Source organism: Limulus polyphemus, unplaced genomic scaffold (assembly GCF_000517525.1).
Source record: "Limulus polyphemus unplaced genomic scaffold, Limulus_polyphemus-2.1.2 Scaffold1054, whole genome shotgun sequence".
Taxonomy (NCBI): Eukaryota; Metazoa; Arthropoda; class Merostomata; order Xiphosura; family Limulidae; genus Limulus; species Limulus polyphemus.
In genome coordinates this window covers 154,811-170,266 of record NW_013666664.1, presented here as the reverse complement: position 1 = coordinate 170,266, position 15,456 = coordinate 154,811, and the positions used below count along the sequence as shown (strand labels likewise).

General features: G+C 35.0%; 2 protein-coding genes across 4 annotated transcripts in view; one reads left to right on the top strand and one right to left on the bottom strand.

The window, feature by feature from the left end:
* LOC106461893 (vascular endothelial growth factor A-like) overlaps positions 1–4,270 on the bottom strand; it is a 49,355-nt gene extending 45,085 nt beyond the window's left edge. For 2 of the 3 annotated variants that reach the window (XM_013921760.2, XM_022388979.1), the window contains exon 1: positions 2,897–4,260. In XM_013921760.2, coding sequence (XP_013777214.1) covers positions 2,897–3,067 — 171 coding nt within the window. In that variant the 5' untranslated portion in view covers positions 3,068–4,260. Of the gene's footprint in view, positions 1–2,896 lie in introns of all 3 variants that reach the window. The other variant, XM_013921761.2, reaches the window with a different exon arrangement.
* Positions 1–15,456, top strand: part of LOC111086377 — a gene marked incomplete at its 3' end in the record, with an annotated part of 167,971 nt that overhangs the window by 15,448 nt on the left and 137,067 nt on the right. The gene's annotated exons all lie outside the window — the stretch shown is intronic.

Below are 15,456 nucleotides of genomic sequence, written 5' to 3'. Positions count from 1 at the left end.
AAAACATTTCAGAGGTAGGGGCGCCAAAAGCATCTTTGCCCCCGGGTGCTGAGAACTCTTGCTACGCCACTGATTTGGACCGTGGATTACACGTCAATAATACATACAACTTTCAACTTTCAGGAGTTTGTTTCGATTTGCAAGATGTACACGAAATTTTTTCGTTTTGTATACTAACAAAGTGATGTTTTAATAGCCATTTACTTATTTTGTGAGATGCTGTGTAACTTTCAACTTTGCCAGACATGTAGAAACGATTGGTTTTTGTTTGTTGAGGTTTAGACTGATATTCGTACATATCTCGATGATTTTTCTTCTATTCGCTTCAGGTGACATTTCTTGCAATTGTTACGAGGGTATAATAAACGACAGATCACGTGACATGGGAAATGCCGATGGCAACAAGCCATCTGGCAGAAAACTGAGACACAGCGACAAACACAAATAAGGAGTACAGACGGAAGAAAGGGAAAGAAGTGTGAAGAATAAAAGAATTTACATACAAGTAACTAAAGAGGTAGAGTACATGCAAATATTAACGAAAAGAAGCGTAGGGGAGTTCGAGAAAGAGACAACGAGGGAAGCTGGAAATGGAAACAGAAAGCTGGGGTGAGTAGAAAATCGGTGGATGATAATGATGAAAAAAACAAGATGAAGAAAGTTGTTGTTTGTACTTAAACACACATCTGCACAATTGGCTATCTGTGCTCTGCCCACCACGGGTATGGAAACTCGGTTTTTAGAGTTGTAAGTCCTCAGACATACCGCTGTGCCACTGGGAGCAGATGAAGAAAGAAGTCAAATTACTGAAAAAATCAAAACTTAGAACTATGAAAAGAGAAATAATATAAAGGTGGATGGGAAAATAGCCGAGATATAGCGGCGCAGAGAAAGATAAATGAAAGCACTGTTGAATTTAGGGGGTGTACATGGGGACATTCCCCCTGTGCAAAAAAATCTCCCTGAAATACAGTATTTTCCATTTTGTCGAATTTGAATTCAACCCCCTACAGTTTCACACACACCACCCCCCCCCCTCGTTCCCCCGGGTGTGAGACACGAATGGGCGACTGGTTCAACAACAACAACAAAACTGATTGGACCAAACTAGACAAGACAGAACAGAAATGAGGTGGAAAAAAGAAAATGTATGTGCATAAAATAGATAAAAGCTGAAACATAAAAAGGTTGAAATTTTATAAATAAATATACAAGTTAAATGAACGAGAACAAGAAGAACGGAAGTTACTAAAACGAAATAAAGAACAAGCGGATATGTAATTTAACTCCCCTTCACCATAATGAACGGTTCGTAACAGGCGAGAATTGCTGGACATAAACTGAGTCATCGGTTTTGGCAGGTCATGTGCACTCGACATGAATGTACTTCATCAACTTACGCAATGTGTCAAACTGTTGCGCAAACACTATCCTCATATGACAATGAGAGAAGGAAAACTTCAAGGTCCGGCAAGTGGGAAGGTTATTTGATTGGCCCTAAGCTTTTTGACCCAATATTGAAGAAAGATTTGGTTTAACTACTTAAACCAACGAGTCAATGTGTAAGAGCGACATTCCCCTGTCAGTCAGTGAATACATGCTAAAAGAAAAAAACAAAAAAAGAAGAGAGAGAGAGATTAACCTTCGTATGCTACCCAGGAAAATAAAAGACAATGTTTGCAATGCCCACGTTGACATATGTGCACGTGGTAAAATATTTTACCTCCGATAGTCATTTGTTGCCGTGTTAAGTAAACACCAGTCCACGGTAAGCTTCTCAGCGAATACTGGATTATGGATTATTGTCATTGTAGTACGGACAATTTTCATTTATCACTTTTGAAAGTGTAGTTTATTCTATAAATATGTATACATATATTTACACCCACTCCTAAACTGAGATGAATGTGTCGAAAATCACCAACTAAAGGTAAATTCACAAGAAACAATTTCCATTCACTGCCAATAGATGGCGCAGAAACAGTAGTTTCGGAAGAAAGAGCTTTCAACCATGAATTACGTCAAACATGTCATAGTTAACTTTTTCCATAGAACTTTCAACTATGTCAGTGGGTTCAAAACATAGAAAATGAGTAACTACAAAGTTCAAACAATACAGCCGAATGCCCAGTGTAATTTAATCAGTTTAATGTTTCAAGAATTACGTATAGTCTTACGGTTATGAAACTTTCTCGAGATCGCAACTTCAAGAAATAAGAACCAAGATCAGTTTAAATGTATAGAACATTTACAAAAGTACAAAACTGTGTTAAAAAAATTAAAATCCATTTAAAAAATAACGAATAATATTTCTCTCTTTCTGAAACAACGTGCCTTAAATTTCATATTTTATCCTTTTCTTCAAAATCGGAATTATTTTCTCCATGGATTCAGGTGAAACACCGCTAACCCACCGGGAGACTGTTGGCAGTTGTAGAAACACAGTCACAGCTCCTCGGAATATTTTAAGATTCTTCTCTCACTTAGCTTTTCCATAAAATGATAAATTACTTTTTACTAATACCTTCATTAAAACTTATAAAGTATCTTTTTTAGTTAGATCAATCAAATGGAAGAGATAATTTAATGTTACGAATGTGCGATGTTGAAGATGGTTCAAAACATTACATCGCCATAACAGTAATACACCTCCACGGAAGTAACTGGAAGTGTCTAGAAACTGCAGTGATGAATATAAACCAGTCTAGTTGATGTTCTCAACCACAGACAGTTATAGACTTATAGGTGAACAGAATGAAACACAGATAGATGAACAAACATGTTTTTTTTACTTCATAATAACAGAATTGAGATTTCAGTTTCACATTGTTAAATGAACATATAAGGTTATATACATTATAACAATAACTAAGAAAAAATAAGTTGTTCCACTAACCTTCCTCGCCCTTAATCTGCTGGCTGAGTGGTCACTAACAGTACGGCTGAAATAACGTGGCTGTCTTATTAGACTCCTCGCAGTATGCCTACTGTCCGAGATCGCATATTGCACGTGCCAACCAACTAACCAGTAAAAACAAACTAAGAAAATCCATATCCAATTCCTCATGTTTCAACCAGGAGAGTGCAGGAAGGTTGTGCAAAAGTCTTGTTCGTAGCTGTTATGGTAAACAACTCGAATGCTTGAGATTTGAAAGCGTGACTCCCAAGGGCGGTGTTTCCAAAACTTTTACACGACCTTACGAATGAAACAGATTTCACACACTTACAACTAACATCTTGTGTATTAGTCGTAACGATAAGAAACTGTGTTCAATATTCAAGTTAAAGACATGCGTCATGAAAGTTTAACTTCAGCATTCATATTTGGTGAGACGTTGTAATAATATGGAACTGCACAGCAGCGTTTTCTAATTTCGTTGATTTTTTTTTCTATTAGTGACCATACTTAATGAACTGGTCATAAATATATCGGCCACGTGATAGCGGCCTTAGAACTTTTTAGCGGCACCTACAAAATCCTCACCATAAGCGAAGATATTACTCCACCTGGAAAAATGGGCTTAAGTTCCTCAATTAGTATCTTTATATATGCTGTATATTCGAAGAATTTCTCGCCATTGGTGGTGTTGATACAAAATTTCTTTATCCAGATAAGTGGTCAAATCCTGGTTAATTTGTCATTTTTGTCCAAGTTTTTTACTTCATTTGTGATGCATACTTACGAGTCATATATCCATTTGTTTTCACGTACTGATGAGCAAGCACAGAGGTATACAAGCCAAACTTTCTAAAATGTCATTTATAACCGAAGTAACTACTTGGAAACGTGTTCAACACCACGCTGTTATTTCCTCAAAGTTGAAGTAAGGTGTTCAAACCGTAACCTATATATTATTACCTATTTTATAGAAGAACAAAAAGGCATTTCACTAGTCATCGTTCTCTCACCGCAACAGAGCAGTTATGTAAGAAATCAAACAAAAACTTTAACTCAGTAAGGAATGTAATTTAAGTACAACATAATTTTGTTTATAACGATGACTACAAATCTCTCATCAACTCAACTTACGTTTAAATAATAGGCTTCATATTGCTTATCCTTTCCTAGAGCAAGAGGAGAGAAAGTAATAAAGAAACCCATGTCAGGCCAACAATGGAAAGCGGCCTCGTGTAGAAACGCTAAAAGTGTTCTATTCCACTCTTGAATGATAGCGAACTTTTATGCGTGTCTTCTATTACAAACTTTCTTACTATGCTCTGACTTCCCCCGAGATCTGGAGTTTGCAGCTCGGTTACTCAGTTCTCACTGCTTCGGTTAATCGTAGACAACAGCTATTTATGTCGTTCCGTTTAAAGGAAGGAGGTTGAGGCAAGAGTGTCGCTCGGCGACTGTTCAATTTGGCCTAATCAAGGAGGAACAAGATTTATTATTATTGAGACCTGAGAAGATCAAAAGATCTGACGGGAGCAGAAATAACATTAAACGTATTTTATCTATTTGTACCTTATTAGTGAGAATTTTTCAAATAGCAAAACTTTCCCTAACTTAATATATTTCCAATTAATTGTAATCAAACAGCCAAATATTTAATAAACTTCGGAGCCAAATTAGACACCACAAAAATAACTATTCAATTTATTCCAAACTTTGTAGAATAAAAAATATGAAAAGGAATTGATTAGATAATGAATAAACTACAAACTGCAGTCAACCTTATAACAACAAGTCATTCTCTTTGACAGCATAATGTTTTAGACATAAAACTCTCGGCCAAGATTTGAAATAATGTGTATACCTTATTTATACATTCTTGGTTTGTATTTGTATTGAACGTAAATTATTTTTAAAAACTTCTAATGTGTCTGATTCTTTCACATTTTCTGCGTTGAATATAACAGATGTGATAATGAATCAAACAACAGATGGCAGCACTGCCTATCACCCATTTCTTTTGCTGTCATAAATGTATATACATATGTAGATCAAATAGATTATACAAACTAGTTTTACAAGCTTTAGTTACTGTAAAATATACGATCAAAATAAAAAAAAAAGATTTGCACACCACATTAAATGAAGTATTCATAATCTATTGCTTTGTTGTTTCAAAAACTTCCAGCTCAGATTATGACTATATTTTTTTCTAATAAAACGTTTTCTTCTGAATACTTGACATATGACCCGCAAAATGGAATGTTATATTCAAATAATTTTCCATATGTAATTGAAATCTTAAACAAAACCCTCATGGGTATTGTTAGAAATAATATAAAAAATGTTCCACGTTATCCCGGCAAAATTATCTTAAGGGGAAGGAAAAAAGTCTATAAGAAACATGGCACCTATTGACTCCACCTAGCACTTAGAGGATCCCCTAAAGACCAAACTAATACACTAATCAAAGCCTAGGGTGTCTCTAATCCTTGCTAAGATTCTAATATAGTTTTGCTACTCTTTTTTATAGTCTACCATATCGATTTTCATTCATATTTACTAGATCTCCCCAGTGGCTCAGCGATAAGTCTGAAGGCTCCCGCCGCTGAAAAACGGGTTTCGATACTTGTGGTGGTCACAAAACGGGTAGCCCATTGTTTAAATTTACGCTTAACAACAAACAAGCATATTCACCATTATAAACCGGATTCTTTGGGAAATCACAAAAATCTTTCGATTGGTTTCAATTTCAAGCAATTAGATATATTTTTTCAGAGTTGTTCATAGAGAAATTCAATACAGACAGCTTTTTGTTAGAAATATATATATGTGTGTGTGTGTGTATATAACTTGAAGAAAAGCAAAAAACAAATATTTTTACCCGGAATTTTTGATAACAATGATTATTAGAAGTATTTTCAAACACTTAACAATCATTAAAAATTGTGTAGTTTGTGTTATTGTTTGCTTATTTTCGTGCTTTTCAAGTAAAAAAAAGTGATATTAAAAAATTAGCTTTTCTAATTATTCTAGTTGTATGATTCTAGTGTTTATACAATAACACTAGATTTTTAGTTGTGTTTTTGTGTGTGAAAAGATCGACCTTGCAGACTATATCTATATACTATAAAGTCAGAAAGATCGAAAACGTTTTCAGATCAGCTTATAAAAAAAGAGTTTGATCGCAATGGTTCGTCAGATAAAAGTTGATTCAAATGGGTAGTCGTGAAAAATTACAGTACCAATGTTTCAAAAGTTTTAATTTTTGTATGAAGGGCTCGTGATATTTAATTTTCGTACTCATATTTCGGAAGATTAAATTTTAATGCTAATATTTTGATAGATTTAAGATTTGTATTAGCAATTCACGATATTTCATTTTTTGCAATGATAGTGTGAAAATTTTAATTTTTGTGCCACTGGTTGGGAGATAAAAATCTTTGACAGATGTTCGGAATATTCAGTCTTGATACTAACTGTTTGAGAGATTTAATCTTTGCAAGAAAAGTTCGAAAGATTCAATATCTATACTAATTTTACGAGAGATTGTAATTTTTTATCAATGATTTGTTGATTATAGCATATACGATAATGTCAGTCAGATGTAGCAAAAAAAACTACAACAAAAAAACCTGTTTTGTAAGTTGACATCTAGCTTAGAACTTCTAATTCTGTTTGAGCTGAGCATGACTTAGTGCAGGTGTTCGCAACCTTTCTCAGCATAACGCCCCCAGAATATTCCGTATGCTGACCGAGGCCCCAACCCAATGAATCTATAGATACTGTGAACCTTAACAGTATTGTGTATCTTGTGCTTTTGCTGCAGCTCCCTGTCACGTTCCGGAAGCCCCCGGGAGGACCGTGGTACCCAGTTTGAAAACTCTGGTTCTGTTGCCTTAAATCGCGCTCCACACTTGGCAACGATTTTAGGGAACTCTCCTTCCTTCGTCTTATTTCCAGATCTCCTCACAGCTCCTCCTGATACCTTGAGGCAATCCCACTAGTTAGATCAATATAAAAAAAACTCCTCCACGATAATCCAAAATTATCTAAATTTAGGTGCCACTTAATCTTAAATCACGCAGTGGGGTGAAGAGAAAGTGAAGTGTCAGATCGCCTCTGGTCATATTACAGTCCCCTTCTGGGAATGAAATATATATTAACACAAGTTCCCACCATGGATGGAAGAAGGCAGCGAGTTTGTTTGAAAGAATGACGGTCAAGTAGCCCAAGAGTTGGCGGTAGGCGCTGTTGACTAGGAGCCTTCAGTAGCTCAAAGTTAAGAACGGATAGCGTAGATGGCCCTTGTGTAATTTGGGCGAATATCCAAAACAAACACAAAATGGATCCTCTTTATTTGTTTAAGAACAGCACAAAATCATTTTTTTAAAGATCTCACGCTGTAAGTAGGACGATATGTTACTCACTGTACTATCGTACTCGTATTATTATCGTACGTACTTGAATTGGTTAAAAAGTAACGAGCATTTTGTAGGAGTGCTTGTCGTAAATGAAATCATGCCAAGTTAAATTCTATTTCCTATAATATGGCTAGCTATGATGCGACCACCATCAATCCCACCACAGTTACGCTTTTATTTTTGAAACACTCGAAGGTCGAAGCGAACATACGATCTGAAAATTATTCATATACGCTTTATGATGAGTTTTAATTTAGAGAGCATAACACTATATATAAAATTCAGCTTTTAGGCCCACGTATAAGTTAAGCATGGAAGACAATGTGTAGAAATAATTATGAAATAATGGCTCGTTGAGATAGATTATTACTGTGTCACATTTCTCTCCGCCCCCACAATTGTACACTTGTATGTATTTAATATGCAGAAATAAGAATTTAAAATTTGAATTTACACATTAACAGGCCCGTGTTAACAGGCAAGAGTGCAGGTTTAATAATTTAAATTATTAGTAACTGGATTACTAATAAATGAAATTAAAAAGTTTTAAAAATAAATTATCATCACTATTCAGTAGTTTGTTTGTTTGTAATTAAGCACAAAGCTAATTGACCATCTGTGCTCTACCCACCACGTGTATCGAAACCCAGTTTCTAGCGTTGTAAGTTTGCAGGCATATCGCTGTGCCACTAGGGGGCATTATTCAGTAGAATATACTTATTCACCTCCGATGTGTTCATATACTTTTGTTTATTTGTTTTTTGTTAAGCACAAAGCTACACAGTGTGGTATCAGTGATGTGGCTATCACCGGTATCGAAACTCGATTTGTAGCGTTGTAAGCCCCAGACTTACCGCTGAGCCACAGACAACCATGTGTTCATGAATACAGAATTTACCAGTGTACGTTAGAATTAGCTGTTAACAGGAAAATCGAAACGAGTAGTCTAAATAAAATGGGCTCGGCATGGCCAGGTGGTTATGGCGCTCGACTCGCAATCTGCGGTTCACGGGTTCGAATCCCCGTCCCACCAAACATGCTCACCCTTTCGGCCATGGGGGCGTTATAATGTGACGGTAAATCCCACTATTCGTTGATAAAAGATTAGCCCAAGAGTTGGCGGTGGGTGATGATGACTAGCTGTCTTCCCTCTAGTCTTTCACTGGTAAATTAGGGACGGCTAGTGCAGATATTCCTCGTGTGAACTAAATGAAATGAAACGAATTACAGTGCTGGTAAAAACTGAGCTAAACATGTTACACAACATTTTATATTTACATACATACAAGATCACCTTCTTACATAAACGGCCTTAAACCTGGAAAAATAAGTAAGTGTTATATCGAAATAACTTATAAAATGACAGAGAGGATGCTTATTATAAAGAATGTTTCATAATCTACTTTATCCGTTACAAGTGAAGACAGTTTATTCATATTGAATAAATAAATATATATATATATCATATTTTCCTACAATGTTAAATTACCATTATAATTGTACTATTTTATGGTAATACGACTGCGTGACTTTTTATTTTTGTAAAAATAAAATTTTTCTTGTCGTGTGTCATCCCTGAATATCAGTGTGTTGATTTAGGGGAAACAAAGACCACAATTACGGAGCGTTAGGTTTATTCTCTGTTATGAATAGAAACGAGTTTGTGTGTTAGAACTTTATCGTTTAGCCGTTCCTAATTTTGGACTGACGGACTTCAGAAGGGAAGTCAACTTGCCGATAGCAACTGCCACGCATAGGCATGAAACCGGAGGAGGGGTGAGGGGAATGTACTCCACTTTTCGGCAAAGTAGTTAACTGCCCCTATTCAAAACATAAAAAAAACAAACTGTAGCAATGATAATGTAATAAATTCGGTAAAATAGCATGTAGAGCCTAAAAATGTAAGGCGGGTTATATTTGCCAGCATTCTTATTGGCTCGATTTAAGTGTGCTATTCTTTTGGACAAATCAGTAAAAATGCCAAAGGCGTCCTTCGACATTCAAAGTGCTTCCTCTCCCTATGCAATCACAAATTCTTGAGCTACTCTTGTGTGCCATAATAGTGGGATTTGACTGAGACTCTGAGACATTAATAGCTCCCCCCCCCCAAAAAAAGGGGGGGCGAAGAGCAGTGAAACGCGAACCACCATAAATCCTCATATGCTAGATAGACAGACAGGGAGAAATATTTTAGCTTAATATATAAATAAAATAATATCCGAGTGGTCAAGTTTTTTTTTTCATTTGGAGGAGTGAGAAAAACAGGAACTTTCCGATGATATTGACATTATCAGTCATTTATTTCCATGAAGTTTTAATATTTTTTGTTGTTGTTTTCCGAGTAGTATCGCAGGTGTGTTTCATTGGAGAATTAACGATTAAACAAAATATATGACTTGCAAGCAAACACGAAGCACGAACTGACTTTCATCAATGCAAGATAACCTTGAACAAACTTGTTCCCGCCAAAAACAGATCCATTGTTTCGAACATACGTCAGGGTTCGATTCTGTTTTTTCTTTTATTTGACAAAACCGTAAAGGATTCGAAAAGATCTTCATCCCAATGTGATTCGTCATAGGATTAACTTTAGCTGTAGGATCTCTAGAAAACAAGATAAATTATTAGCTTTAATGCCTGTATTTCACCAAGTTTCAAAGTTTTTGAACATCACACAATAGATTATTACAATCCCACGTGAAAATATTGAGACATTTTATTTTGCAGTAATCAATTATCCATTCTAAAAGCCTTAGTCTAAATTATCTTATGAACATATAGTAACTACTCTAACAAGCATTACTACGCTGAAGGATACTGAGATAGTTTGTTACCCCTCTTATCAGCTGTAAGAAGTAACACCTGAACGGTAGGTCCAGTTTGTTATCCTTATTATCAGCTGTAAGAAGTAACACCTGAACGGCACACAGATTGTTACCCCTCTTATCAGCTGTAAGAAGTAACACCTGAACGGTAGGTCCAGTTTGTTATCCTTATTATCAGCTGTAAGAAGTACCATCTGAACGGTTGGTACACTTTGTCATCCTTCTAAGCTGCACCCCACATTAATACAGCTTGTACCTTTGTATGTATTGTAGCAAGCTATATTTTTAACACTTTTATTTAGATGTTTGTTTACATGAAGATGCATGACGCAATATTAATTTCATTAAAGTTAAGGATCAAGTAGTTTCGTGTAGTAAGTCGAAAAAGAGTAAGATATGGATACAATAATCACTGAAGCAGTGAATTAATGATTGAGCTAGTTCAGTGCCAGTTTGACAGTATAAGTTGTTGCATCTGTAATTCAATTAGTGTTAAACATTGATGGTTAATACGTCTGTTATTGAAATTCTGTAAGTAAGTTTTGTATTTGTAAGTTAGGCGTACTTTAGTTTCTAGTTTTTGGAAGTTCTGTTTTAAACGTTATTCGAACACTTTTATTTGAACTTAGGCCTACAAGTAAACGTAACCTGTAAAAAAAGCTATTCATGTAATTAATTAATTCGTTATCGTTACCTGGACTAAACTTGGCATCATCTTTACCAAATAATCCAAAAAAACCCACCCAACTACAGAACACGTTGAAACAATATGCATATCCTCCCACAGTTCTGGAGCTAACAGGAACAAACTTGGTAGGTGTATTTGGGGTGGACTGGACTGAAGAGTGTCCTTATCTATATGACGTAGTCCCCCAGCAAGGTACCGCTGGCGAGTGTCTTAATGGATTTTCTTTGGGGGGAGGGAACAAGATACGGACTGAGGGTAATAAAGGAGCTTGATTGGAACATTGTGGCCTCTATGAATGAGAGAATCATGGAATCCCTCATAGAAACGCAAATATTTCATACCTGTCACTTTAATGTTTAAAGTTACATGGTTATCCTATCATTGTATATATATGTATATATATAAACTAGTAATAACTTTATACAAATGAAAATTAAATTATTTTAAATTATGCAAATGTTATTAATTTCAATGACACCCCAAATGGCTCAGCGGCAAGCCTTGCAGGCTTACGACGCTAAAATTGGGTTTAGATATATCCGTGGGTGTGAAGAGTACAGATAGCCCATTGCGAAGCTCTGCACTTAACAACAAATAAACCAAAGAAACCAAACTTCAACGGCAGTTTTAAAATTAATAAGATATAAGTGATTGATCTCTGTAAGATAAACTGTTGTCATGGCGCAAGTTGTAGTGTAAAGATATTTGAACTGGTTTTTAACAACAATAACCAGATTACGAGATCAGTTATTTTTGAAAGATATGGTTTATAGTTGTCGAGTGTTTGAACATATAATATCAAGTACTAAAACAAATTCTATACTAACTCAGTTTCCGTTTCTGATTCTGTACGAAGCAACTCTGAATACCTAAGAACTCAGAGAAACTGGGACAATACACAGTGTAACATACAAATATGTTATGTATTATGTTCTCTGGTTGCTGGTAGCTTTAAATGTTTTAGTGAACAAATACAAGTTTACCGAGGAAATACAGCAGTTTTTCATGCTTGAATCAGAATCACATCGAATCCTGCTTAGTTTTGTTTTCTTGCCATGTAAAGATTAAAAGTTGAATGAAACCATCATTTCAACACAGTGGGTACATTTAATCGTGGACTCTTGACTTGTAAATGATTTTAGATCTAACTGTCATCTAAGTGTGCATACCACCTTTAAAACGCGTAATTAAAATCGTGCAGCGAATTCCAAAATTATAAGATATAGGTTTTTACTGCTCTTGTTTAAGAGCACAATTCTTGGAAAGTATACAGCCAAAAATCTCCTTTTGCTATTTAACGCATCTACTGAAGACATATGTTAAGTTCATATTTTATCAGTAGATAATACAAAAATACGTAATTGATGAAGACTGTTTAATTGAAAACACGTGTTTTACCGCAGGGAAATAGCTGTCGTTAGTTGTGAAACTTTAAAAGTATTTGTTTGTTTGTTTTGAATTTCGCACAAAGCTACACGAGGGCTATCTGCGCTAGACGTCCCTAATTTAGCAGAGTAAGACTAGAGGAAAGGCAGCTAGTCATCACCACCCACCGCCAACTCTTGAGCTACTCTTTTACCAACGAATAATGGGATTGGCCGTCACATTATAGCGCCCCCACGGCTGAAAGGGCGAACATGTTTGGTGGGACGGGACTTTAAAAGTAAGTACTATTACTTTAATTATAAGACGTTTAAGGCATAATTTCGTATCCAATGAGTTATGATCAGTTTCACCACAGTTTTGCCAATGTAAAAATAATGATAAAAAATATTAATATAAAAAAGCCGTATAACAAAATGAATATTATGTCAGAGAATATGTCGTAAAATATTTAGTGACTAAAATTAAACGAAAATAATTTCAGCCGGTAAGTTGTTGTTCCGTGAGCTCTATAGATAGTTTCTATTTAATACAAAGTAAGTAAAATATGGTAAACGTGTTGAATTATTTAAGCATATCGGAATCATACATTCCACTAATTACCCAAACAATTGTGTAAAGGAAAGTTGTTGAACTTGTTTTTTCTAGAAATTTGGGCAAAATAAATTTCGTGAAAATCTCGCCAAAACACAATGATCAAAAACTGTAAAAGCAATTTGGGAAACACCTTAACAATTCAACACACCTGTTGAAGAACCTGTTTCACATCATATGAGGACACAGGTGTTGATTAAAATTAGGAAAGACACGGTAATGTTCATGTTATAACTGTTATATCATGCTATAATGTTATATGAAACAAAACATGGAATCTCTTCTTCTTTCCAAGTGCCGAACTGCAGGAAATTTGTATCATATCGATCCAGATTTATAACTAAATAAATTACAATATATATATATATATATTTTCAAAATTTCTAAGTTTCAAAGTATAGTAGGTTTTGAAACTTAACCTTAAATAGGAGAATAAATAAATAAAAAGCTTGTGTTTTAGAAATATGTATATAAGAAATGTTATTTTCTTTAAATAATATTAAATATTATAAAATTGCAGATGGAAAATAGGACAAATATCATTGGTTTAAACCATCCCAAAATATTCAATATGTGGTAATCTATATCAGAAAAGTTTTTCTCTTTGTATGCTATACTGGGAGATTCTATATATAAGATAAATAAAGTATCCGTCATGAAAATTAATAAAGGAAGATTATCACACTGAAGAAAAAATGTATTAATGAAAATATCAGAACTAAAAAGGTCTGTTCACAATACATATCTTTTCTTTTTATAATAACAATTTCATCATAACTAACTTTAGACGTTGTCCAATTAAAAACTGTATTTTAAATGATCAGTATATCAGTTTTCTTGCACTTAAACGTCCTTGCTAAATTTTAGCAGTGATTAAAGCATGTTATAGTCCATGAGTCAGACCAGATCTGACTACCAAACAGAGGGACTAAGTGCTACTATTTTGTTTTTAGTTAGTCTTATGTCTTTAGTGTCTAAAAAATGTGATGGACTTTTGAGATCCACAGTTAAGTGACTTTTTGGCAGCCGTTTGTAAAGATGGCCACCAATTCATTAAAATCATCAAAAATGCATGTTGGTTTGCAGGTGGGCATCTACATCAAATGTAACCTTAACAAATTTTGACAAAATTTATCTCAAATTAGTTGTGGCCTGCAGCTGCATTTACTTTGTGGAAATTGTGTCATTATTTGCAATTATATTTTATAAATTAGCTCCTACATTCTGTACAATTTTCAACATAAAACATAAGCTGCTGTTACTTGAACGTGATATTTATTGTGCTTTCTGTACTCTACATTATATTTAGGTGGATATATGTACAAATATGAAACCCATAAATATGATAAATGCTGCGCTGTGTGATTTTCATGATCACCTTTTGAGTTTGCAGCAAACAAGTATCCCAACACTCTTTGCTGTTGATGTATGTGTATATACTCACGTGTTCCACATTTTGTCCCGAGATATTTTGCTTGCCTTCTGATAGCTGTTCGTAATATGTATCCAAATCAGCCTGTATATCGCCAATTTTGAGTTAAAGTATATATATCGTGTATATATTCTTAAATCAGGTAATGAAATACACAAGCACCGATACCTGTCAAAGCAAATCATACCGACTCACGTGGAATATCAAGTATTGTGATTGTAAATGTACAATATGCACAAGTAAGTTCAATGAGTTATCCTGAAATTTTAAGGAAGACGCTGGGAAAAAATATTCCAATAACAAAAATGTAAAACTTTTACATTCATGTCTAGAACATCGTAGCTCATGGCTTTTGCTATATTCATAATAATAATTGTGTAACTAATGTAGTATGCCATTAAGTGTTAGGAGAATTCACGGTCACATTTTTCGTTTTGCAGGAGATTTTAAATAATTGGTATGCTTCATTCACAAACATTCAATGGGAGGGATTGACGTGCTGATATCCGAACAAGAAGAGAGGACACGTGTCTTTTGTTATAAACATTCAATGGAAAGGGATTGACGTGCTGATATCTGGACAAGAAGAGGAGGACACGTGCATTCTGTTACAAACATTCAATAGAAGGGGACTGATGTGCTGATATCTGGACAAGAAGAGGAGGACACGTGTCTTTTGTTATAAACATTCAATGGAAAGGGACTGACGTGCTGATATCTGGACAAGAAGAGGAGGACACGTGCATTCTGTTACAAACATTCAATAGAAGGGGATTGATGTGCTGATATCTGGACAAGAAGAGGAGGACACGTATCTTCTGTTGTATGCCAAGCACACTGCAGAGAACTTCCCAAATCTAGTTATTGTGACAGATAATGTCTTCATTATTTGCCTAGGGATGAGCCAGAGCGTCACCAGCAGAATCCTCTTGAGACGAGGTTCAAAATCATCTGTGAGGCTTGTTGACATCACAAAACTAACTAAAGCGTTGGGAAGTGATGTTTGCAAAGCGATGATAAGCCTTCATTCATGAACTGGATATGACATGATTAGCTTGTTTGCTGGAAAAGGGAAACTGAAAGCACTGAAATTAATGATACAGGTTCCGAAGTTCTTGGAAGCATTTGCCTAACTCGGCAAGATTTGGACCCTTCTGGATGAAATATTCAGTAAAGACAATTAATAATCCTGTGTGAAGAAGCCTATTGATTTTGAA